The sequence below is a fragment of the Bombus impatiens genome, unplaced genomic scaffold (assembly GCF_000188095.3).
Source record: "Bombus impatiens unplaced genomic scaffold, BIMP_2.2 scf_0264, whole genome shotgun sequence".
NCBI lineage: Eukaryota > Metazoa > Arthropoda > Insecta > Hymenoptera > Apidae > Bombus > Bombus impatiens.
Window position 1 is genome coordinate 1,264,254 of NT_176683.1, and position 25,600 is coordinate 1,289,853.

Genomic DNA, 25,600 nt, shown 5'->3' on the forward strand with positions numbered 1-25,600 from the left:
TTAAAATTATATATACAGGGTGGTTGGTAACTGGTGGTACAAGTGGAAAGGGGGTGATTCTACGCGAAAAAAGAAGTCGAAAATATAGAATAAAAATTGTTCGTTTGAGGCTTTGTTTTCGAGAAAATCGACTTTGAATTTTCGCTCGGTACGCGTGCACTTTATCACGTCTCGTTATAACAGATCTCACTGTAAGTTTAAAAAAAAAATGTAAAACAAAAAAAATTAAAAAAAAATTTTATTCTATATTTTCGATTTCTTTTTTCGCGTAGAATCACCCCCTTTCTGCTTGTACCACCAGTTACCAACCACCCTGTATATATATATATAAAATATTATTGGTTTATCAGACTATATGAATAATTTTATTTTTTAAGTGAACGTTGTTATCGTATAGCATCTTTCACTTAAATATAACCAGTAGTTGGTATTTATATTTTACACGGTGTAACAGCTATTTGATATTCGTTACTGCGTTTGGTTTTATATCAATATTAAGCTCTCTTTTTTCGCCTAGCTTGGTATGCATGAATTTTAAAATACGTATGAATGCGAAACGAGCAACCGTTTCTCAGTATAATTTCCTTCACGTCTGCACCGCCCTTTTCAAATCTAATCTGTAGGAACGCTTCTTAACATTCGCTATGCCAATGGAATATTATAAAATATATCCGAGAGTAATATGAAACGAACGCAATTACTTTTGGATAGGGGTAACAGAAAAAGGTAATTAAACTATCAAAAGATGTTCTTCGATTATTGTATTGTGTAAAATGGAAAAAGAAATATTAAAATTGCGAAAGAAGAAATGAAAAATTGGAATAAAAATGTTGTCAAATTTCCCTACTAACAAAGAACCTTTACATTCATTCTATTCGCAATTCTACCAGATCATCTTAAACTTTTCACAAAGAATTTTAATACTCGCTTCTGAAAGCACAAATACGATAAAAATTGCAGTCAGAATTATTTAAAACTTTTTGAAATCCATCGCGAAGAATTACTACAATTGATGTTGAATAGCTGATCGCTATTTTTTCCAATTATTTCAAATCCTTCACAGTCGATGCTAATTGCTTATTTCTGCAAACACGCAAACCCGAATTCCGATCACGATTGTGCAGCGGTAGGATCCCGTAGAGCGAGTGAAAAATGTTTGGCTCAGAATGATTGATATGGGAATGATGAGCTCGTGGTCTATGAAGTTATACCTCTGAAAGAAGAGTGTTTGGTGTAATTGAGAGAGATCATGTGAACACAAAATTTCGTCTGAGTTTACCTCGAATCTTTTGTAAATATTATTATGTCAAGTGAAAGAAATATTTAAACTAAAAAAAAAAAAAAAACGAAAGGAAAAGAAAGATAGAAGAATAGAGAAAGAGGGAATAAGAGTGAGCAAAGATGAACTCCTACGAAGTATGTATGCGTGGAATAGTTAATGAAGAATTATTGCTGCATTTAAGAGTTGAGTATACGAAATGAGGGAAGAGAAAGGGAAGCTTTTGAGAAAATTGAAAGTGGACAATGCACAACATTTGTACACAACATTTGGTTTAAATTATTTCAAATATTCCCCAAGATATTCGTATTCTTAAAAGCTAAAGGCAAAATCTAATCAGAATTATTGTACATTTTCTACATTGCTTTTTATTTTACCTCGGTTTATCACAATCCTTCTTCCCTTTATCTAAATTCTTCGTACATCCAAAGTTTTCCAATTCCTTGCTTCTGTTCTTATTTTGTCACGATCTACCACGAGTTCTCCTTCTTTTATTGAAATCGCTCCACATTTCCTATGCTTCCCATTTCTTTTATCAGAATTCCATTTTTGTCTTCCATCATTTATAGTTGCAACAATTTTATTCGTTCTTCCGTTCAAATTGTCCCGTATCTTTTGTACCTCCATTTATTCTATCGCAAATTCGTTCTTTTTTCATTTATAATCGCATCAATTGCTTGCATAGTTTACTACAAGTATATACACGAGAACGAAAAATTTTAACTATAGTACCTACTGATTCATAGCAATTTATGTAATTTCGTAGTTCCTGTATCGATTTCTTTCGTCCAAGTTCTTCGTTCCTCTTTACCACAATTTATTGTAATTCCTTTTCCTCTTACAAATTCTCCCCATTTATTTTTCTTTTATCTTTCGTCACAACTTATACCTCTCGATATATTAAATAATATTTCAAATTCATACCAATCATAATAAACGAACACGTCGAATCACAATCTCGCTAGATTCACTCAGTTATCAGCAACAACATTTGACTTGAAGGAAAATATTTTACTGATTTAACAATATCCCAAACAATCTTGTAACTGTGTGTAGACACAAGAATAAAGTTTTCGTGTCTGTTCAGTGGAAATTGACGAAATGATACCGAACCTATCCGAAAATCGACTCACGTAAATCTGGAGGCACACATGGTAGAATAGCGAGTCACGTTGCAGCGAAGACTTCGATAATACCATCCGGTCTCATCATCGATTCTAGACACCGTGAAGCATATAAAGAGATTTCGTTCGAGCCTTTGACATTGCACGTTCTTCCAAAACTCACGTACTAAGAAGTTTATGATTATTTGTATTATTATCGTTGTGTAAATCGACCTCCTTTGACGCTATTACGAATAGATGAACAAATTTTGAATGTTAGATAAAAATTTGTATTTTGTTATCTTTGAAAAAGTGAAAGGATGGGGCTACGAAACATTTTCAGCGCCAAATTAGAACGATTATTTTACTATGTCAATTTTAAATTATAATTCAAATTTGTTTCGAATTACGTACGTGGTCTTTTTCCAAGGTAATAACATTTTATTTTCATTTTTCTACTTTATTTCATCTTAGGAAATTATTAGTTAGCCAATCACGGCTTTTTCGATATTTTTAATGACATATATGGACGATGATCTTCGTATGATTTTTCGTTCCGGATAATAAGAGGAAGTGGAATCTTCTTTGTAACTGAATTCGAATAATTTGACGCGAAAGAGGAGTTAAAATTGCGATTAATCGATTTTGTATTAATTGCGCTAATTAAGATGTGATGTAACAAGAATATTGTAAAAATATAGTAAGATACCTATGTCTGAATATAACTTCTAACTTTTAACTCTGGAAACAATTAATTAAAAAGATATTTTTACTTCAATTTCTGTCACCTCTAACTTCTCTAACTTTTATTTTCAATCTTTTTAACTTTTGTAGAATTTAGTATATGAAAATTTAGAGAAATGTAAACGTGTAATAAAATGTAGAATTTTGCTTCGTGTCTGTTCGTTCGCTTTAGAAGCACATTTAAAAACATGACCTCAGTTTTGGATCATTCTGTATCTTGCGTGATGAGACATTTAAGAAAGAAAAAGAACTCTCTTCAGCTTAGAGAATGAATCTTTAAGAATTCTTCTGTGCTCGACTTTCGAGAATTTCTTCTCCGCTCTTCAACGAACTTTGCTCCGAGCTTAGAGAATCGTGTTAGACTTTGCAAAAAGAATCTTTGGATCTCTCTGGATGTTTAAGAATTCTCCTTTTCTTAACATTTGCATGATTTTGTCTGGACTCTGTGATGGATTTTTATGCGGATTTAAGAAAGTAAAGAAGCTCTCTAATAAACTTAGAAAGCAGGATTGTGAAAAAAAGAGGGATGTTCCTTGCTGCAGCTTGAAAGAATTCTTTGTTGTTACGCTTTCGAGAGTTTTCTCTGGAATTAAGAAACTTCGCTGTAGTTAAAGAAAGAATCATTCCTCTTAAATTTATAATCATTTCCACTCTCGTGGAATTTCCTCTGGTATTTGAAGAAACGAATTTTTATTGTTGTACATCACGAAGAATTCTTTTTGGTAGAATTTCAAAAAATTTCCTCCGGATTTTTTAACAAATTTCTATAGATCAAAAAATTGTTTAGGATATAGAAGAGATATATATTCTCTATTAAATAATCAATAATCCTCCTTTTACAATAATTTGTTATATAAGTAACATAAATAAAACAACAGGCATTTTTCACAATAATTGCTAGAGGAGATAAAAATGATTAAGAATTTCGAAGAATCGTTCTTTCGAATTTTTCGTCGAATATTCGCTGTGAATACGTTTGTCATTCGTATTTGTCGAACATTTAAGTCAGCTGGACTTAACTAAACTCCGAGCACACGGATAAACACTATAGCGGTCAATGTGTTTGCGCCGGCAGTTTGCGGTTGCACGGCAAACGAACCACCAAGCTCGTAGCGTCGTGTTGTTTAATCTCGATAATAAAAACCGTGCAAGATTCGTTAGCAATAAACGGATGTTGGAACAGATACGTAGTACTCCATCGTTTGAGTAGAATGTGAATCCGCGTAGGATTTTTAACGAAATATATTATTTTTCTAATTATAAAAACGTCACAAAAATAACGTTACGTATCATATTACATTATTTCCAAATATTTGTATACAGAAATTTGTATACAGAAAGATAAAAAATCAATGTAATTCCTTCATTAAAATCACCTTATTTCCGCTATTACTCTAAACATCTTACAACCATTAAATAAAACAAAACTAACTAACATTAAAACTATCTTATTCCCCTTATTATACTGGACAAAAATAAAACTAACTAAACACCATTCAACAACTTCTAAAACAACTAAAAACTCCAAAACTCGATGTAAATCCTTTTTCAATCCTTTCCAACAACCCTGAAACACCTCGAAAATATAAGTAAACCCATTGAGTAGCCGCATTTCTTTAACCGATAACGAGGACAAAGTTTTCCAAAAAGATACTAAGGAGACATCAACGATAGAGAAAGACTTCGCCATTTTCGCTATTCTCCCTATTCATCTCACCCTGTTTGTCGTTTCCATCCATTCATTCATCCCCGTAGCGATCTCTCGAGCATCTATTTGTTCTTCGCTTTTCCACCATCCGACGCTCCCTAATTTTTCCTCGGTTTACACGGTTCCTTCCGCCGGTCGATTTTCGTTCAACCCTCCATTCACCGCGAAACGCATCCCCCCGCAGCCTTCCACGCCCTTTGTCCCTTTATCGTCCGACCGGTTACCGACTTCCTACAGCCTCTGGCAAAATTAACAATAGCCAGCTTTCCCTCCTCGCCCTGTTAATTTGCTGCGGATTTTTAACTGCAGCCCACTTGAAGCTCGCGGAAAAAGCCTCCCTGGCATTCTCCCTTCTATTCCATTGTCTCTCCCTCTTTCTCGGCCTCTCTGTATTCTCTCTTTCTTCTCTTATCTCCCTCTAACGTCTCTTGCCACTGCAACCGTGGCACGCGCTGCCTCGATGCTCTAAAGACAGGCCTACCTACCCCTAGAGTCGATGCTCACGCTCTGATCTCGCCGTTTCGTTGCTGTTATCGCGTCCGTCTGACGAGTCGTCGAGAAACACGAGCAATGATTACCTCTGGATCGAGGGAAAAAGTTTTGAGCGCCAGTTTATCCTCTACTTGGAAAGCGTATCACGGTGTTCCATGGGATCAAGTATATGGGTATGTGTATTGAATATGGAGGGTGATGGTGCGAGCAGCGTTCGCTGTTCGGTATTTCAGAGGCAGCCAATTTCATTAGCGAGCTCAATGGAGGGCTACTCAATGCTATTAAATAGCCCTCTTAGCCTTTATTTAGCTTTTTATTCTTTTCATTAATATATATTATTTTATTATATTATTGTATGTTTTTTATTATTTTATCTAGTCTAGTTTTTTATTATTTTATCTAGTCTTTTATTCTGATATCTTATTTTATTTGTTTTTGGCTTGAATTGATAAGTTGTCTTTACTGATTAACTCGTTGTCTTTATTGTAGGTTGGTTAGGTTTTGGTTAGGTTCGTAGAAACTGAATGACTGGCTATTATAATATATATATTAAATATATATATTTTGATTGAACAATCGGTTATTTCAGTATACCAATCGAAAACGATATTTATTACGTTCATATGGACTGGACAAATTATGAAATTTAATTATTTGTTTAGAAATTTACCAAGACCGAAAAGGGGTAGCAAAAGACAGACAAGTAATTGTGTTAATCTTGACAAGCAGGTGAACACTCTATAGTAAAAGTAGGATGATTAATGTGTAGAAAGAAATAGGAAAAGCTCGGAGGAGGAAAAAGATTGGAGGGGTAGTGGAAGGTATAAATGGTAAAAATAGAAGATTCTCTGCAAACGGTGAAATTGGCGTTGCTTTTTTGTAACCACCTTAATGCTTTTTGTTGGTATCGATTAAGCAGGTGCAGATGGTTAACGAGTATCTTTTTCATTTCTAAGCTTCTCGATAACGCTTTAAAACTGTTGATTCGTGGATGTAGTACATACACAAAATTTTAGAATTTATATTGCATATATATATCCGTATATTCCTCAGATCAGTAGTATAGCTGTACGAAACGGTAATACAATCACGATCGTCGCAAAAATAACAAAACTGAAAATTTCTAATACAAAATATGACGAATGAAATGCTTACTGTAAATGCTTAAGAAAAATGTTCTAATTAATAACAGAAACGTGGTAATGACTTTTTCGCAGTGGTATATTTGTAACACTTGTCAGACAAGTAGTACAGCTGACAGTACCACAACTTTAGCGGTGCAAAAAGTCTAACTGAAAGTTTAACAGTCTATGTAGTACAATCACGATTTTTGTATCACAAGTAGTAGAACGTATTTTCTATCTCTTTCTCTCTTTCTCTGCAGGAATTTTTATTAATAAAAGAGACACAATGATTTTCTTTTAGTGACGCATCTATGACTTTTGTCAGACAAATAGTACAGGAGACGGTTTAATGATGCAAGTAGAACAACCACGACTTCGTCCATGCAAGAAGCCTAAGTGAAAATTTAATAACGCAAGTAGCATAACCACGACTTCGTACGGCGTACAAGTAGTCGAAATGGAAGATTTATCAAACTCGTAACCTTACTATAACTTTGTCGTACTGGCGCACCAGCGGAAAGTTTTATTACAGACATATAAGTACAATGAAAACTTGTACTTATATAAATTATGAAATTCGTACTTGTATATTTCGTATCGAGATACTTTTCATGATTTTTCTTGGACAGACTGGTAACTCTTTTAAATCGTTATGAAACTTTATGATAGGAAAAACGTTCGTTATTCTAAATCGGAGTTTAGAGACACTGGAAAAATATTTTAATGACAAAAATGAAGAAGTCAACAGCGATGGAATGAACGAATCGTCAGATTGGTGAGAAATGAATACGAATAACAAAGAGTATTATATCGCAGACTAATTACATTTTAGTTAAAACAATTGATATCTTCCCTTCCAAAAAAAAACTTTCACGTGACTAAAATACAAATTATGTTACACATTTTTAATTGTCATATTACTGTGGGCATTTTCACGATTTCTAAATAATACACATCTCAAACTATGATCGATGAAACAGACAAAATAAATCTACGTTAAAGTGTCGCAGAAACTGTCACTCTATATTGAATGAAATAATACAAATAACTCAATTATCATCCAAGTAGTATAAGTCAAGCATTATGATCATATCTGTAATATCGATATAGTACACTTGAAACCGTAATTGTACGAAGAATGCAGATAAATTTGATTTCAATGAAGTCGCAGAAATATCACTCCATTCAACCAAGTAGTCGATTATCATTCAAGTGGTACAAGTCAAACATTATGATAATTTCTACAATTTTTAATTAGTACACACTTCCAATCACGATTGTACGGAGAACGTAAATAAATTAGATTTTGAACAAGTCACAGAGACATTATTTCGGTAGCTTACAATTTTTTCCAAGTAGTTTACATTACATGCAAGTAGTACGAGTAACTCAATCATCGTTCAAGTAGTATAAGTCGAGTATTATAGAAACTTCCATGATTTCTACGTAACGCGCTCTTGAAGTTACAATCGAACAAACAACACAAGCAAAATTTGACCTTAGAAACCTCACGGAAATCATCTCTTCGATCAACTAAATAGTCGAACTGATTCAATCATCGTCCAAGTAGTGTAAGTCCATCTATAATCAGATTTAAATAAGGACAGACTTAGCACCAGAAAGAAAACACAGCAACGAAGGAAAAAGACATTGGCTCTTCAGCCAGGATAGAAGAATCTCGAGGAAATTAGCATATCAAAGGCTGGCAAACTATTCGACTGGAAGACTCGCGTCCGCGGACCAGTTGTTTGCCGAACATTAATGTGATTTCTCTTTGCCGAGTTGAAACGACGTAATTGAAGAGGATGTCGGTCGAACGTTTCTCTCTGTTCGCTTCTAATAAACCCCGCAAGGCGACAGCTACAAATCATATTTCCATCTCATTTCCCGTATTCGTGTCAAGCGTTCTTCTTCAAGGCTTGAGACCTCGTGTCTCGTCGACCGTCCAAACAGACCCGGGGTAAATGTTTCTCGAGCGATGCGAGCTACGAGCAGAGCAAGGGTCTGAAGCGTTCGATGGAAAAAACACAAAGCTCTGGAGAAGCTTCCATCGCTTTTTAGTAATTCTTCCCTTCTTTGTTCCTTATTCGATGGTTTTGCCGATGGTTGACGAAGATAGGAGATTTTGTGAAACAAAAATGTGTCGGGATCGTTACCTTGAAATTTTGAAGACAACTATTACGAGAATGAAGTGTAGTGGTGGATCGTTGTAGAAGAAAATTGTCCGAAATGTTGCGTACATTTAAGCCACTCAGAAGTCAAACTGATTCACTTCATCTTTGTGGATCCTTCAATTTCAGTGTCTAGAAATATAGTCGGCGTTCATAAATATGTAATCAGCGTTCGATTTCTCGACAAATCTATAACTCACTTCCATGAGTTTATTTGCTGAAATAAGATTGTCTAAATAATCCTAAATCCCAATATGAATTTTAAAGAATGATGTTTATGTATAGAGTTTTCCTGCGTCGTCTTCTAAGCAACGATACTTGTGGTTAATGAAATTGAGAAATCGCTAGGTTTTTAACCAATTAATTTTCTGGCAGGACAGAACAGTCGATAAAAATTCTGCTACTTTATAAAATGACTTTACTGAAATCACCTCGATCCGCCCAAAAATTCCACATAAATCAAGTTCAAATAAAAATTCTATTTCGTGAAACAAAACTCCATTTCATGTAGCGTCACGAAGAAATCCTAAACAAGACATCGAATGAATGAAGAAAGTTGACGATGTCGATCAACAGAAACATCTTCGACACAGACAAAAATCCTGTATTTTCCATCTGGTGGCGCGTGAATCTTTAAAATCAGAACTCGGTGAGAGGATCCGCGAGAACGTGAAACAGGCAGCTGGTAAAAACCTTCCAATTCAAATCGATTCAAAGTAGAAAAACTGTCGAAGGCCAAGGGGCACGTCTGTAATAACGAAACTCTCGTTTTACTGTTTATTACGTATTGTTCATCTCGACGAGCTTTTTCACCGCGTTGCGTGCTTTTTCATTTTCTTTCCGGTCCTTCCGCCAATTAAGCGAAACAACGCGACGTACGCCATGTTACCACGAATAAACTTGTCCCAATGGATATAGTTCCTTCATTCTGTGATGAAGCCAGGCTTTGGTTTTAGAGTTAGTTGGACGAGTGGTTGCAGATGTTTAATAGTCCTTTTTCAACTTTTTTTCTTTTTGTTGTATTTTGATGAAAACTCTTCGATGTTTATTTTGAAGGAAAAAATTGGTTCTTTTCAAGGAGGTCTTGCTTCTTTATTAAATGAAGGTAAAGTGGTTTGAGTTTAATCTAAGCTTGGGTAAACGCTTTCGCACGAAGCCCGCAAGTGTTTGTTAATTTTAGGATGGCTTTGCCAAACCTAACCTATATCTAATGAAGTTATTCTTAATTAAATGAGATGAGCGACATATGTGGATTAGTAGACAACGTAGAATTTGATTTTCTCTGGACTGAGAATTTTATAGTAGTCTCACGTAGAACAAAGATTAAAGTTCTTCATCCCTTTTCTTCTTATTCTTCGTACTTTGCTGTCTTCCATTTATTTAATACTTGTATCAATTTATTTATTCCAGTATCCTTTATTTCCAGTCGTTTAATTTATTCATTTACTTCGACCTTATTCTATTCTTGTATTTTATGATAATATCTCTATATTTTTATTATCTCGTTAATGATTTTAAATCTACCGATATTTGTTTCTTATTATCCAGAAAAATGCTTACAGTTCGAACTATATACCCCGTGTAATAAAAGCATTTTCTCGTCAGCTCCACAGTAATAAAAGTGTGAATGAATCCGAATCTATCAAACTAAATTCTACAAGCACCTTCCTCTTCTCGAAATTTGTCTCTACCCAGACAATGATCAGGAATATCTGTAGCGAAACTCTATAAAACGCGATTATTAGCAACGAAATGAGATTATAAGTCTCATAAAAGACTAATTTTCTTTTTTACCAGATGCACACCGTAGGCTGTTCGTCACGAGAATGTGGGTTGATTCCTCGACAGAAATAATATTCGCGAAAATGAAATCCACAGTTCACTTTGTAATGCCTCTAACGAGATTACTCGCGATGAATAACCGTCACATTAACCTTTCATTCCCCCTAATTCGCTTCCTGTCGTTTTTAAAGGTCTTCAGTTATTTTTATAATTTCGCAGCGGATGGGTCGTTCCTTTGGAATTTATTTTCCACTCGCGATTCACAGGTTTCATCTTCTTTCCGATAACAGATAGCAAACTGTTTACGAAGCCATTCGATATCTTTTTAAGTTCCTTTTCGAGCGAAACGTTCCTCCTACTACGTACGTGCTCGATTTATTATTCAACCGTATATTTCGTGTTATTTTTGATTCCATCATTAAGAATCAGGAAGTGGAAGTAATGCGTAGAAATTGTATAAACGTGATATGAATGTTCGATAACGCTTTTAATCAAGAATATGTTATTTATTATTTTTGGATAACCCAGTTTCTTGACACAGTGAGTTAACTATAATATTTCAATTAAATGAAATTATTACGGTAAATTCGATGGCAATAGCTGTTTAAGTATCGGCAGGTAGCGTGTAATTTTATTAAAAACAATAATATGTTATTTATTATTTTTGGATAACCCAGTTTCTTGACACAGTGAGTTAACTATAATATTTCAATTAAATGAAATTATTACGGTAAATTCGATGGCAATAGCTGTTTAAGTATCGGCAGGTAGCGTGTAATTTTATTAAAAACAATAGAAAGAATATCCTTCGATCATTAAAACTGTCCGAGAAATGTCGTTGTATTCGAAAGCTGTATGTTTCGTTTAATTAAAGAAAAAGTCTTACCGTGAAAGTATACCGATATTTATAACAATATCTATAATTTATATTTACAAACTTCATAGCGGAGGGAAAATAATATTTTACAAATTTTTTAGTCGTTCACGATATATATCAACCAGGCTGCGAAGTTTATAGGAAATTTAAAGCAAAAACTTACACAGTGCATAATACGCAAAAAATACATAAAATATCCAAGGTACGGTATTCTTTATAATGTTTAGTAGATAGAACAGATAGAACTAATTTACTACATATAAAGTTCCATCTTTTTAATTATACCTGCAAAAATACGAATTTGCATAAACATCTTCAGTTTGATCACGATAAATAAAATGCAAAAAGAAATGATATTATTCAATTATATATTAATACTGATATTATTATGCGAATAATATTATCATATATGAAATGAAAGTATGGTAATTATTTTACGCTTATGGGGTAGCTATACACTGTCCACGTGGTTAATGTATACTTCTAGCGTACTGTTATTGTATTACGTATTTACCGTCCACATAGTTAATGCACACTTATGGCGTGCTGTTTAGTGGTGGTGTAATATCGACTGTTTCTACTGTAACGAAAGGGTTGTAGGGGTTTATACGTGGCTCTCGTCTAGTCCTCCATATGGGACCTCTTTCATAGCCAAACTAAAATGGCTCCAAACAATTTATATATTACGTTATTGCATTATAAATATTTCTACCAGTTAATCCCTATCCATACGTATAATTTGACCTAAAATTGGACATTTTTCATGAAGATAAAAACTTCCTGAATCGATGTACAAATAGAAATAATATGCTTTCTTAACTCGCGTAAAATATGTGATATTTAATTTCAAGAAAATTGTCAGAAATATTAGTGTCTATTTACATGTAAAATCATACAAAACCCATGTCCCTGTATATTTCTTGAAACAGTGAAATATTTAAAAGAAGTTAAGAATGTTATGAAACGAACGAATAAACAATACGAACTATATAAGTTACGTAGAAGAAAAACAATTTTCCAATGTTTCAAGATTCTCGATTGACTAAGACGAGACACTGTTAGAAAGTTTAACACTCAACAGCATGTAACAAGGTCTTAATTCGCCAATTAAGGCCTAAAAACGAAACAACATACTTACGGTAAGACGCTGAAGACACAGCTTGAGGAAAGGAAACTTGACTCGACAGACAAGATCTGCTTATTTTCAAAATGTGTAATAACGCTTCTCACATATGTCGCGATTCTAGCTTCACGAAGATTATATCTCGCGAGAGCATGTGCATGTAGAACGAAGAGGCGTATAAACGTTAGACTCGGCGCGTACGTGGCTTCCGTTCCAATTTCTGTTTTCCAATTTCGTCGCGCGATTTTTCCACGACGCGTGTGCTGCGGTGCATTGCTCTAAATTAATTGAATCGCGCTAATAGAACAAGCATCAGAGCAAGCACGGTTCACGGTGCTTAAAATCGATCCCGTTAAACGTGACACGCGCCAGCGACGTTATGTCAAAGATCACTCGTTGGACAACTGTTCGAGTGGCGAACACATAGAATGATGGATGGAAAATAGAAGAAGAGAAAAAAATATAGTGAAAAAATAGTGATATTTTTTCTTTCTGGACAAATGTTTTCGAATGTTTTGGTCTCTTTCAGGCTTTCACAAGTGTTTTTTGGCAAAGTAAAGCTCGTTTGCGACGCTGGATTGAATTTTTATTTTATCAAATTTCTGTGTTCTGAAATATTGTTCCATATGTATGGTAGATAATATGGTCGATGCTCCAGTATTGTTAACACTGCTATTCCCATTCCTCGTGTTTGTACGCTTCCACATATCCTGTTTTCGAATTTTTAAGTACTTTGTTCATGAAAAGTACAATGATAAAGTACAAATACGCTGAATATTAGGATGAAATATTTATCAGATCACTATCTGTATTTTGACGATACGTAGTGAACATAATTTTCATTTTGCGTACATGTATGGAATTTTTCTTAGCGCTAATGAAATTTTAAAATTTGAAATTTCGTATAACGCGCATTACGATATATTCGCAAGAGATTTTTGTAAGTATTCGAATACTTTCACGTATCACTGGATGTAAATTTTATTTCAAAACGAAGATATTATATTCTGATATTTTATCATATACGTACGATAATGCTATGCAATAATTATCTTTCGTCGCTTTGATAACGCTCTTCGAGATAAAATTGTGTTCAACGTGCTAACGCGAACATACTAATTGCTCTAATGCTTGTTTATCGTCGGAGAAGTACCAAACGAAATTGATCATTTGCGTTTATCAACGATATCTAATACCTTGAAAATCGTACTGAAAATAACGTTTATGGTAATCAAGGTTAATGGGATTAACCGTAACACGGCGCTCATAGCCAGCTGGTAAGCTTATAATTAACGCTCTGGATTGAATTATGAAGACTCCTAAACTGGTTTCCAACTTTCGGTCGCAGTACAAACGATCGTATAATTTGCGAATAACGAATTTTCAGTTATCGTGCCATTGTTGACAAATGGAGATCACAGGAGAGAAACACGACAAGCACATTGTTGTTGATTTTCTGATTTTAATGTCAATTCGTGATTAAACAAAGTGGATTTTATTATGACATAAACGAAAACGGAAACAACCTGTTCGTTTCAGAGACGTGGGTCTTTTAAAAATATAACTGATAAATTGAACAATTTATTTCAAGTCGTTGAAAGTTATGTGAAAACCGATGGAATTATTACGACGACCAACGTTTTGAAAATGTTGGAAAACACACAATAAAATGAAAAGTACAGAATAAAGTTAGAAACATTGTTTTTTTAATTTAAGTCATTTGTTTCTTGAGAAATGATCAATTACGTGTATAATTATAATATAGCGAAATTAGAAAACCGACAAAAGTGGAAGTTTGTTTCCGAGCTCCAAACAGATTCAAATAGTTATAAACGAAATTCCTACAGTACAATAACTCATCCTATATCATCATCAATATAACTCTATTAAATATCGACGTCATTGATCACTCAATGATTCATCCGAAATGATCTTCGCGTCACAAATCATCTCTCTATCCTCGTTATCGCACTATCTAACTACTTCTCCCTCAAAAACTACATTCTTTGTTCGTAGTCGTTTCTCGAATTCCAGCCATCTATTTCGAAACTATTACACAGTCGTTAGCACAACGAGAAAGAAAGTGCACGAACGACCAGCTTCAGTCTTTCCGATTCAGCACACGTAATTGTAATCCGTTGAAAGGAAACACGACCTGTTCCACGAAACGAGGAGACTCGACGCCATGATGAGCAGAATGGGTCTCTGTTAACCGTAATCTCGTTCAATAGTAATTTACAACCGATTTCTCGGACACAAGGACCGATTGCCGTAAGTCAGACGAATGTGTTGGTAGGTGACGAACAGTATAACTATGTCGAAGAGTGAACGATTGTAAAACTATAATATAAATCAGCACAAAATTGATTTAACAATCTCAGTAAGCCACTCATTTTATTTCCACCAGTTTCTTCTTCCCTTCTGAGGATTTTTGGGTGACTGTAGAGACTTTGGATATTTACAGGACACTTACACACTTTCATTCTTTTCTACCATAATTTCAATTTCACATTTCTGCTCGAAAGTCTTATCGCTAGCATGTCTCTTGCTCTTAACGCCATTAACAGTAAAGTAACGAAGCGTTGTGCGATGCAACATTATGAAAAAATGGAAATAAGGTTATAAAAAATATACTAAAATAAGGGATATATTAAAACACCTATTAGTCTGCGAGAAGGACGTTTCTTTCTTATTGGTTATTAATGATAGAAACATAGTATTTAATGGTTTTCTGAAAAAGACATGATGCAGTTAAATTCTTAATCAGTTTTACCATTTACCATAATTACTTGATAATTAAGTTCAATAAAGCGACGAATAGAAGTAATATTCAGAATACACGATTATTATCGAGTTGATAAAAAATGTGCAATACAAAAGTTACTAATATTAGTATTTCACATACATACACAAATAGCAATTTTTTTTAACTTTTTATTATTACTCACTATACCGTAGCTTTAAGGTAAACGTATTCGTCAATCTTCAACGTTTGCCCGTACGTTCTGTGCAAAGACAGATACGATCGCCAAAGTCATTAAGCGACACTACACGTGTTAATTCCAAAGACATAGTCTCGCTAGTCAGCCATCAGATTAAAAGATTCATTTCATTCAATTCGCTATTCACAAACGAATCCCTTATTTTCCCCGAACGCACCCCCTTAGGATCTGCTGGCCTCGAAGCCTCAGCTGGTTATTTATTCAAGAATCGCTTACACGATTTCGCACTCGGCAGTTAATTGCTCCCGTTTCCCATTCGCATACGCAAGCGTATTTTCTCCGCTTCGATAGCCCGGTCGTTGCTATGTTTTAACGCGGTTTAACTGGCCTGGTCGTGCGGTATTTCGTCTGCCATTAATTCCTGATTATCGTTTCATTCTGCTGATTGCGATCAAATTAAGTGCGCGACCATTTTCCATCCCCAAATGACCGCATTGTGACACGCGTCGATCAAGTAGAATTGGCACGTCGCGCATCAGACCGATCCGTCCACTCGTTGATGCATATCACTCGACTGTTGTCGTCGAAGGAACCTGGCCACAGGTGAAGGCGCGGTTGTAGCATAGAAAAGGAAATTATAAGTGTGATGTTCCGATCGTCGATTGATGTTTTAATCGTTGAATGGCTTATTACGATGTTTCGGGGAGAATATTTATTATCGGAGAAAATTGCAGCTATCGTTGTGTCATATAAGAAGCTGTGGTTTGTGTAAGAGAGAATTGTAAGAAACACGCGTAGAATTTGGACGTTTCGGTATCTTAATCGTAATTTAAAGAATCATTAAGGCATTTAAGAGAAGTCTATAGCTTTTATCATATAATCTTTGTTATTGGAGAAAATACTGTAGTTGTTATCGTGTAATTTTTGTAGGGTGTAAAAAGAAGTTAGATGTGTGGATGTTGGATGTTTTTATATTTTAATCATAGGAGAAAAAGTTAGTTATCCAGGAGTGATCTATTATTTATTACAATAAATAGAAGATAATTCGTAATACAAAATAAGATTGTAGTGTGAAACTTAAAATTATAAATTTAATGCTTATTGTCTATTATTACTAATACTTACTATTATTAATACGCTAATAATTACTGATACAAATAATACTTGGTTATGAAATATAGAGAAGAAGGACGAATGACGTGAAAAGAAACGACGAACAAAAGTTATAAGATTGGATATAGTCTTCAGGAATATTACGATAGTATGTTGGTATGTATGGTCAACTTGTACGTATATTTATAGCCTTCTATCGTAGATAAAGTTTGTGGTGTATGTATGATCTCATTCTGGGATACCTTCTACGTGACTTGATTCTTCCATGATACGAATCTCCTCTCAATTTTCTACAAGTCTATTTTTCAACTATATACTGCACTTGAAAATACAATTTTTTCGGATTCTAGCAATTCATTCTTTCGAATATGGACCGTTAAACTATTTACAATATATCAGCTACAATATCAGAAACTTCTATATCCCAACTTTAGAACACTTCTCGGTGATTAAATCTCTTTTTACTTAGAAATTTGATAATAATAGAAGGAAATTAAACTCGGAAATGGAATTACAATGCATATCTTTCAGTTATTAGTAACAATGACCTATTACAGTTAAGAAATGAATGTTACACGACGTTATATGTTTCATTTGAATAAAAATGGCTTTCTCATAAGATATACGAAGATTTGTATGTTTGACTGCTTATAGTTTCCAAGTTATTGATGATTAAAGATCAAGTTATGACTAAAAATTAACTGTTGTCTTTGAATTCACTGATATAAAATACGACATAAAATTTGCATATTCTTATAGAAACTCCTCGTACAAATATTAATTATATCACTGATTTTGCTAACTTATTTACGTAAAGTTAATTTAGTATTAAACTTACATAGTCACGAGTTATGAAATGAGGGACGAAGATGATGTCAATAGAGTTTCCTTCGCAACTCCGTAACTTGGCATTTTAAAAGACGTAACTGTTGACACTTTGTGCAGTATCAAGATTGTACTCTTTAGAATATAAATAGACTTGATTCGTGTACGCTGTACTCGTGTACACGGTACATCGTACAATAGGGACATCCAATACTATGCACAATCGCGAGTGATTCGCAAACATTCATCGTATTCCGTACTACGATGGTAGAATAGCTGCCTTCCATTCGGTGAATAATTCGACAACCATTTCGAACAACATTATGGCGATATTGAGCAGGCTTCGTACGAAACGATCATTAATATTCCAGTAGGATAACATAACGGACGATACTGAGAATTCTAAACGTTCGAGTAATCGAAAGAAGTTCACAGAAGCTTGCAATCTGAAAGTACAACTACATGTACGAAATGAGATTCGATTTTTACTGCGTTAGTGAATGCTATTAACATTCGAAAAATCGAACATATAACATTATTTCGAAATAATCTAAAATATACAGATGCACGTAAACTCTTTCATCGATTCATTTTCAATAGCTTGCTCGATAAAAATGAATCGTAATAACAGGATTTCTATTACACGGCCTCTGTATTAAATGTGATTAAATAAAATGCAGTTTTATTAATACCGAAGAATATTCACTTTATACGCATTTTAAATTCGCTTTATATACGTTTGAAATTCTAGAATTTCTAGAATAGACGTTCCTAAACTACTGAGCGAATTTTTTATTCTTAGAAAACGAGATAAACAAAAGATATGATCGAATATCGTGCAGAGAAGTACATTTCAGTTATTATTGCCATGAGAAGAACATGTATTTTAATGGTAACATACTCTTCTTTAGACTCGTTTTTAACATAAGAAAGCAACACGTGGTAAGAGAAGATCCATTTTTCTATCATTTACGTTATAACCTTTCTTGCGAGGAAATCAATTTTATGAACCATAGATACTCGAAGAGCAGACAGTATGTGGTAGTAAACACGTGCAAGGAATACTTTGATTTAATTATTGGGATATTTTCTATTTCATACAGTATAAAGGAACAAACATGTTATTTAAAAAAATTGTTTATTCTTATTTCATAGAATATAAAAGAACAAACGTATATACAAAATGCTTTTTATTTCTTCTATTTTCTTTAAAGAAGTTTTGTGTCCTTGAAGCAAAGACGTAGCGTGTACAGTATAGAATATAGCGCAAGTAATACAAAACTAATGGAAGTTTCTTAAAACTAAAGAGTTTATGTAAATGGCACCAAGGTAAAAAAATACTTTGCATAAGAAATGTTCATACTGTATTACTTATTATTCTGACATCAAAAACGTAACAAGAAACGTTGCAAGCATTCTTCACGAAGTTTCTGAACAACCATTAACTGAACAGTTAACTGGAAACTTTTGGAATGTTTTCAAAAAACGTGAAACAAAATGTTGTATATAACGCTGAAAAATCTAAACAATACATAGATCTTTATTGCTCTTAGAAGTTCGCAGAACACGTTTCAACAGATAAGATTAATAATTTCAGTTTGTTCGATACCGTATCGATACGTTTTAAACAAAATTATACACGTAGGTTCTTCTTACCATAAAAACAGAAGCTTAAAGACTAAACTTACAAAAAGCACCTCGGTAACATATTAACTTAGTTAACGTCGTATTGTTAGAATTAGAACAAGCACCTATATCATGAACTAATCTAGGTCGTCATGGTTACAGATCAATGATGATCATGAACTTATCAAGAAATCGATTATCACATATTTAACCTTACATACGTCATTGCGGAATGTTGCACGAGCTTTTCTCGTTATATTGGCTTACCGCAAAGTTCGTTCAGATTTTTAAGGAATTTGATCAACATAAAAGATCATATTGAAAAGTTCTCCGCTGAAAAACCTCAAAGGTTTTGAAAGGATGAAATATTCAAGTTGAGCGAAAGATCGAGATAATTATAAATCGAAATGTAAATCGGAACGAACTTCCTAATCCAATACGCATATTATTCATATGTTTCATCGAATTTGTAAAATCGAGCGAAAGGTATAACCAATCGTGTTCACTCTCGCGACGCACAACTGCAGGAGACAGATTGATTACGATCGATTCATTCTGATTTTTGAACGTATTTTCTCTCAAAATAGGTGTACGTATGTGTGTGTATGAGTGTAAAGATAGCGACGTGATGATATAACTTGACCTTTTCAAAATATGTTTGCAAGTTCTGCCGAAAATGCGTGCTTTCGGTGTTTCTTATGTCTCGTACCCTTCGCTCCATTGCACTTCGTGCCTTTGGAAGGGAGATCTCAGTGCTGTATAGCTGTGTGGAGGTATGCGTCGAGGTGGTGAAATGTACAATCCCTGCGGAATATTCCAGAGGGTACGAGTTATTGTCGCGGGAACTGTTAGCTTGGCCGTCGTATGGCCGTCTGGAAACTCCAAGATTTATAACAGTGTCTCGGCTATTGAGCGAAGAAGTGGCGCGTGCAAGTTAAAAGTACAGAGTATTCCAAACCCGTAAAATTACTTTCGTACCACTTGAGTTCTGGCACATGGATAAGGCTAAAATTCTATTTCTGAAAAATAGCGATGGTCTGGTGCTTGCTGCATCGCGTTATAACACTCAACACGGTGGTTTAGCTATACCGCTACTGGCAACCGTAGAGAATAGAACCCTCAGGGAAAAAGTAAAAAATAAAAAAAGAAAATTTCTTCCATTATAAATCTTCTTAAATTAATTTATGCGTCCCAAGAATTGCTGTGAACTAAATTCATATTTATAGTGCGCGACCTCGTTATTTTTCTGCAAGTCGCGCACGAGATTTTTAACAAATTTTGCCATCTATCCTGGACATTTGTACTACATAATTTTCGTCAATTAACAGTTCCTTTGATAGCTTACACCTATTATTACGTTTTGTATAAAATCAGTAAATGTGCCAATATTTATGAACCATCATAAGAATTGAAAAATTCAGGGTGATTCTATCTATAAACGTGAAACGCAATGAATAATTAACGACGAAAAGAAGTACAAAAAGTATGAGGAATAAACAGAGAAAAGAGCCAAGAAAGGAGAAGAAATAGAAAATACAAACGACTATCGATCGCAATGATTATCTTTCTGTGCAGTTAGAGTGCATCGAAATAGAGAGCATAACGGACACAGTGATTATTTCTCCTTGGTTGCTGGCAATTGGACTAGATTCATAACCACTGACATGGTGTACGCGCGTGTCTATGTATGTGTATACGTGAGAAATGTTAGACGAGAGTTGCCTACAGGTGGTCCTGGGCAAATCAATATTCTTTGCCTGTATCCGTGAATACGTGAGTGGCCTGAATGCTCTTCGCAACACGCAGTACCTAAATCCACCCATGATCATGATATTGCACGTTCCAAGCACTACCACATGCCTCGCCCTAAACAGGGCTGTGTATTCGCAACTAGATACATCTTATGTGTTTCATGTAATTACAAAATTTCAACGCACAGCATTCGGGCTTGCTGACTATGAGCATTGTGAAGGGATGTGGACTGATTTATGGAGTTCTTTCGTGTCGTTGTGTTTGGCGGATGAAGCGTGAATTTATCATTTCTAATAATTATTTTCTTATAGGTGCGCTTTCCTTTGATTCTACTTGGATATTTTTGCGTGTCGCTTGATATTTAGAAAGAAGAAAATATATTGCTGAGACCATATGAAGTCGTGCGTCGCGTTGAAGATGCTTTCAAAAATCAGTTATATCGATCGTTCGGTGATTGGTAAAACGAAAAATGATAATAAGTATTGTTTGCGAATATTGTAAATATTTAAGAAAAGAGCCGCTGTCCTATCTTTGAGGAGTGCGAATCGAGTTCGCGTTGTAATATAAAACAATCCAAATAAGAACATGTCTCGTGGAGAATTGCTCTTTTCTATTGCTACGTTTCGTGGATCAAGCGCGAGATTAGTATTCCTAATTATTATTTTTGTACAAATGTAGATTTTATTTTAAATTGATCATATTTGGTGATTGTTTTGATATATGTATGTAGAAAAATATATTTACGATTAATATTAATATAAATATTATGATCTACGAGGCACTCTTCTGTTATTGTGTATTGCGGATAAGACACGAATTTATTATCTTTCTTATGAATTTAGATTTTATCCTTAGCTGGTGTTATTTTGCTAATATCTTTTTAGTGCATATAAAAATAAAATAATATATATAATATATACACATATATATATAATAATAATAAAATAAAAGAACATGTCTATAGTTACTTATATGATTTGAAATGCTTTTGTGTTGCTGTGGATAAAGCTTGAACTTACTACTGATTATTTCTAGATCTGATTATTTAGTTTGAATTGATCTTCGTATTTATTGCAGTATGAAACAGAATTTGGAATATTGATTTGTATGTTGATGGTAAAATAAATTGTTCGAAATCAATGCAATACAAAAGTTAACATACTAATTGAACAAATTTTTAATAAGTATCGATAATTTTTTCAACTGGTAATATAAGAAAATAATTTTGTTAGTAATTACATTATGATTGTTTTCGTTGGCGAAGTGTGTGGAACATTGATGGATGCGATGAAAAAGTTAAATGAAAGTTTTGTTGTAGAAATCTAAATTAATTTAACGAGAACAGAATATCTTTGTTAAACTTACTGTTACCATGATATATTTTGATCTTGTTAGGAGATCAAATATTCATATATGTAATCACAGTGGTAAAAATGATGACAAAATGTCTTATATCCTGCCATAAATATTACTATCAGCGATACATACAAAAAATTCCTCATTAAACGTAATCACTTCCATCAAAAATCCACATATATGGTAATTTAATTCACCCTTAAACAATGTTACGAGAACAAAATCTGTTGCAAAAACAAATATTCCCTTTGTTATAGACTATTTTCTCCAAATATATATAATAACTAAAAAATATACAAATTTTCTAAACTAAATCATAGGTACAATATGCGCAAATTATTCAAACGATGTGGCACTGATAAGGGATTTAAATTCATGGAAATGAGCGGAAGTGAGTAATGCTCGACATGAAATTATGCTAAAAGCAATGGAGCCCCGCTGAATGTCATGTCTACAAATCGCACGTGCTATCAGAATCCCAGCCAGTCTCTTCTTCGACAAGATATTCCGGATAACCAAGCGCGAGAACGTCCTGTCGCGACAACTCCTGCAGATATGGATAGAACGATATCAGTTTGTACTGACTGATACACTCGACTATCCATTCGTCGACGATTGCTATGGCACGAGTCTGTTTGTACCATTCTACGAGAAGGAAAAGAAATGAAAAAGAAATAATTAATACGTCGGGACAGTTTTGTGGCGAAGGGTAGTTTTAGTTCAGTTGATACATTTCCCAGGAAGTTGTACGTTGTGGGAGACGATAGTTGAAATTTGCATGTTATTAGTGTGTTGTTGATATTTTGCTGTTGCGAACGATTATTTCAATCCGAACTTGTTTTAGTAGATAAAAATGAAATATAGATATTTCGTAGAACATTGAAGTTACTGTAAAATTAGAAAAGCGTTTTGGTTAGTTAATTATTTTCCTGCGCTTGTTAAAAAATAATTTCCAAAAATCCCTTTATGACGATGAAATTGAAAAAACTATCAACGAAATGAAGAAAAAGTTGTGCAAGATGGAGAAAGAGTTGTGCAAAATAACGACGAATCAAGAACTTACAAACTGATCTGACATTTAAATATTTCAAGTAGATTAATCATACAGGAAGGACATCTTTCTTCTTTTGACAAATTTCACACACACAAAAAAAAAAAAAACAAAATCATTAAATATAATCAATCAGATATAATTCTCAACTTTGTATATCAGATTATATCCAAGATTTATGTATAAGATAATCAGATTATCTTAAGACGTGAGATTATTTTTTTACACAACTATTCATATACATCTACAATAATGATTAATAAAAACAATTATCAATTCAATGTTGTCTCCAACATAATTTCAAGATTCATTGAAATCATTCTTTTTGCATATTCTTACCTTTTTAATTAACAGTATTTAATTCCATTGAGAATACGTTTACTCGGCATTTCATTTTTAATTTTGATAAATGTGATAATCTTACCAATAATTTGGAATTCATGAAGGTCGGCCTGAATCAAAATGATCTTCATCAAATTCTTCTCAGCGGCTAGAGCGCATAACGAGTCGACCACGATGGCACCCGTAGCCCGTAGCAAGTCCTAAAAGAGACAATATCAGTAAAACTTGGCGTATATTCAACTTGAAACGGCATAGCAAGATTGGATGGTCGGAGGAACATAAATAAACGCCTTTCTTGAATTGGGGTTTCGATGCGAACTATTCAACCATAATAATACGCGAAACCTTTAAAATTTATAAGCGTGATTTATTCTCGCATAACGATACTCTCTGCTTCAAATTTGATATAGTTTTACCTTAGTTTCTTTATTTTCCTCGTTATATCTTTCTTTTCTATTTTCTACTATTTTTTCCGCAAGTTGAATATGAAAAATTTGTGAGCTTTCGTGACACAGTTGTTCACGCAAGAATTCAAACGTTCACCATTTGTGAATATATTGCACGTTTTATACGAAACGTCGTTTAATTTCACTAACACCGAGATAACGAGACACGACTATCGCGATTACGTTGGAGAAATTTAAAACAAAGATAAAATTGTTATTTAATAGAATGCTTATTCTTTATGAAAATATTCCACTAAATAGAGACAAAGACCGTGTCGAAATTTTGAAGATATCTTCGCTGATTAAATTTCGCTTGAAACGTTTCGTTCGCAACAGACGATTCTGTAGAGAAATACAAATGTAACATTCTTTATTCGTTCTCGCGCTATAAAAGGACGAAATGGAAGAAATATTCTGAAAAACATGCTCACCTGATACTGTTCTATAGAAACGTTGATGTAGGGTTCAATACATAGAAAGCAGAATCCCTCGAATAAACCCTTCTCTCTGCATCGCGATTTTCGAGGGCCTTCTTCGAGAGTCTTCGAATCTACCACTTCGTACGGTTCCTCGTTCACTAATCTTTGCTCCTTTACCGAATCCACTACCCACTGATAACTCACGATCCATTTCCTATGGACTATACCCTGCAGGTATTTCAACGTGTTGCTAGCTCCGTTATTTTTGTCAGCTTTCACGATCACGTGTGTTACATCCTTATCGAACTGAGCCAGGTATCTACCGTCCAGCATTTGCGTTAACTTCTTCACTAGATCGATTTCATGAATTGTCAGCCCGCTGCATACAAAACAGAACTTCTGTCTGTTGGTATAGTGTGCGCGTTGAGCGATATTTTTATCAACGCCTCGAACATTATTTGTACTTTTAACGATATTATCCTCACTGTTATTTATAATTTGAACACTTTCCTCAATGTTATTTGTACGTTGAACAGTGTTTCCCTGAACGCTTCGATTCATATTTCGCTGAATGGAATCCTTCGTCTGCTTGTTAGAGGGTTCATTCGCGCGAGGAACAAGCTTCGTGGCGTTATTGCAGATAGACTGATGCATTTTCGGGGTGCTCTGGTAGAGAGGAGGAATGTTGATCGTGGAATTTGGAGTGCTGATATTGGTGAGGCATCTTCCGGTCGCCGACTGTAGAATTTTGGCAGGCAATGTTTTTTCGAAGGTCTTCGAAACCGAGGACGACGATATCACACTTCTCTGCGTCGAATTGATCGCTCCCAAACTGAAGAAAGTGATACCGGTTGCGTAAAATTGCTCGATTTGATATGCAGAATATTTTTTGATAGCGGATATTGGAGGATTTAGAAGGGTTTAAGGAATTGATGTGCTGTGTGGCTTTTCATAGCGCGCAATATGCCAAATAAAAAGCGATCTTCGTGAAAATCGAATAAAATGGAAATAAAATAAAATGGACGATGCGTCTTTTTCTTTTCTTTGCTTTTGAACAGAAGTTTCTAGTTAATGGACCTTTGTACGCGATGTTAAATCATATAGAACTGAGGAAGCTGTGTTTCTAATTGCAAAAGTAATTTCACGTGAAGTTATTCTGTTTATTATATTTGTAATATTATTACAAATTATTGTTATCATAAATATATATTTATATTATCAGTCGTAAAACGCTATTAAAGATAGGAGACTTTATTGCATGTTTGAATTTTAACCAACAGATAGTTTTCAAGAAGGTAAATTAGGCAGCTTCGATGAAAGTCTCT

The 25,600-nt window shown here is 34.2% G+C and overlaps 2 protein-coding genes across 3 annotated transcripts in view; one reads left to right on the plus strand and one right to left on the minus strand.

Annotated features, from left to right (window-relative positions):
- Positions 1–25,600, plus strand: part of LOC100743139 — a 93,405-nt gene that overhangs the window by 43,339 nt on the left and 24,466 nt on the right. The window lies entirely within an intron of this gene.
- Positions 1–25,600, minus strand: part of LOC100740095 (breast cancer type 1 susceptibility protein-like) — a 39,250-nt gene that overhangs the window by 3,203 nt on the left and 10,447 nt on the right. Inside the window, exons 5-7 of one of the 2 annotated variants that reach the window (XM_003488785.4) lie at positions 24,288–25,107; positions 23,493–23,610; positions 18,625–22,662 (exon numbers count right to left, since the gene is read on the minus strand). In XM_003488785.4, coding sequence (XP_003488833.1) covers positions 22,469–22,662; positions 23,493–23,610; positions 24,288–25,107 — 1,132 coding nt within the window. In that variant the 3' untranslated portion in view covers positions 18,625–22,468. Of the gene's footprint in view, positions 1–18,624; positions 22,663–23,492; positions 23,611–24,287; positions 25,108–25,600 lie in introns of those variants that run through there. The other variant, XM_024367010.2, reaches the window with a different exon arrangement.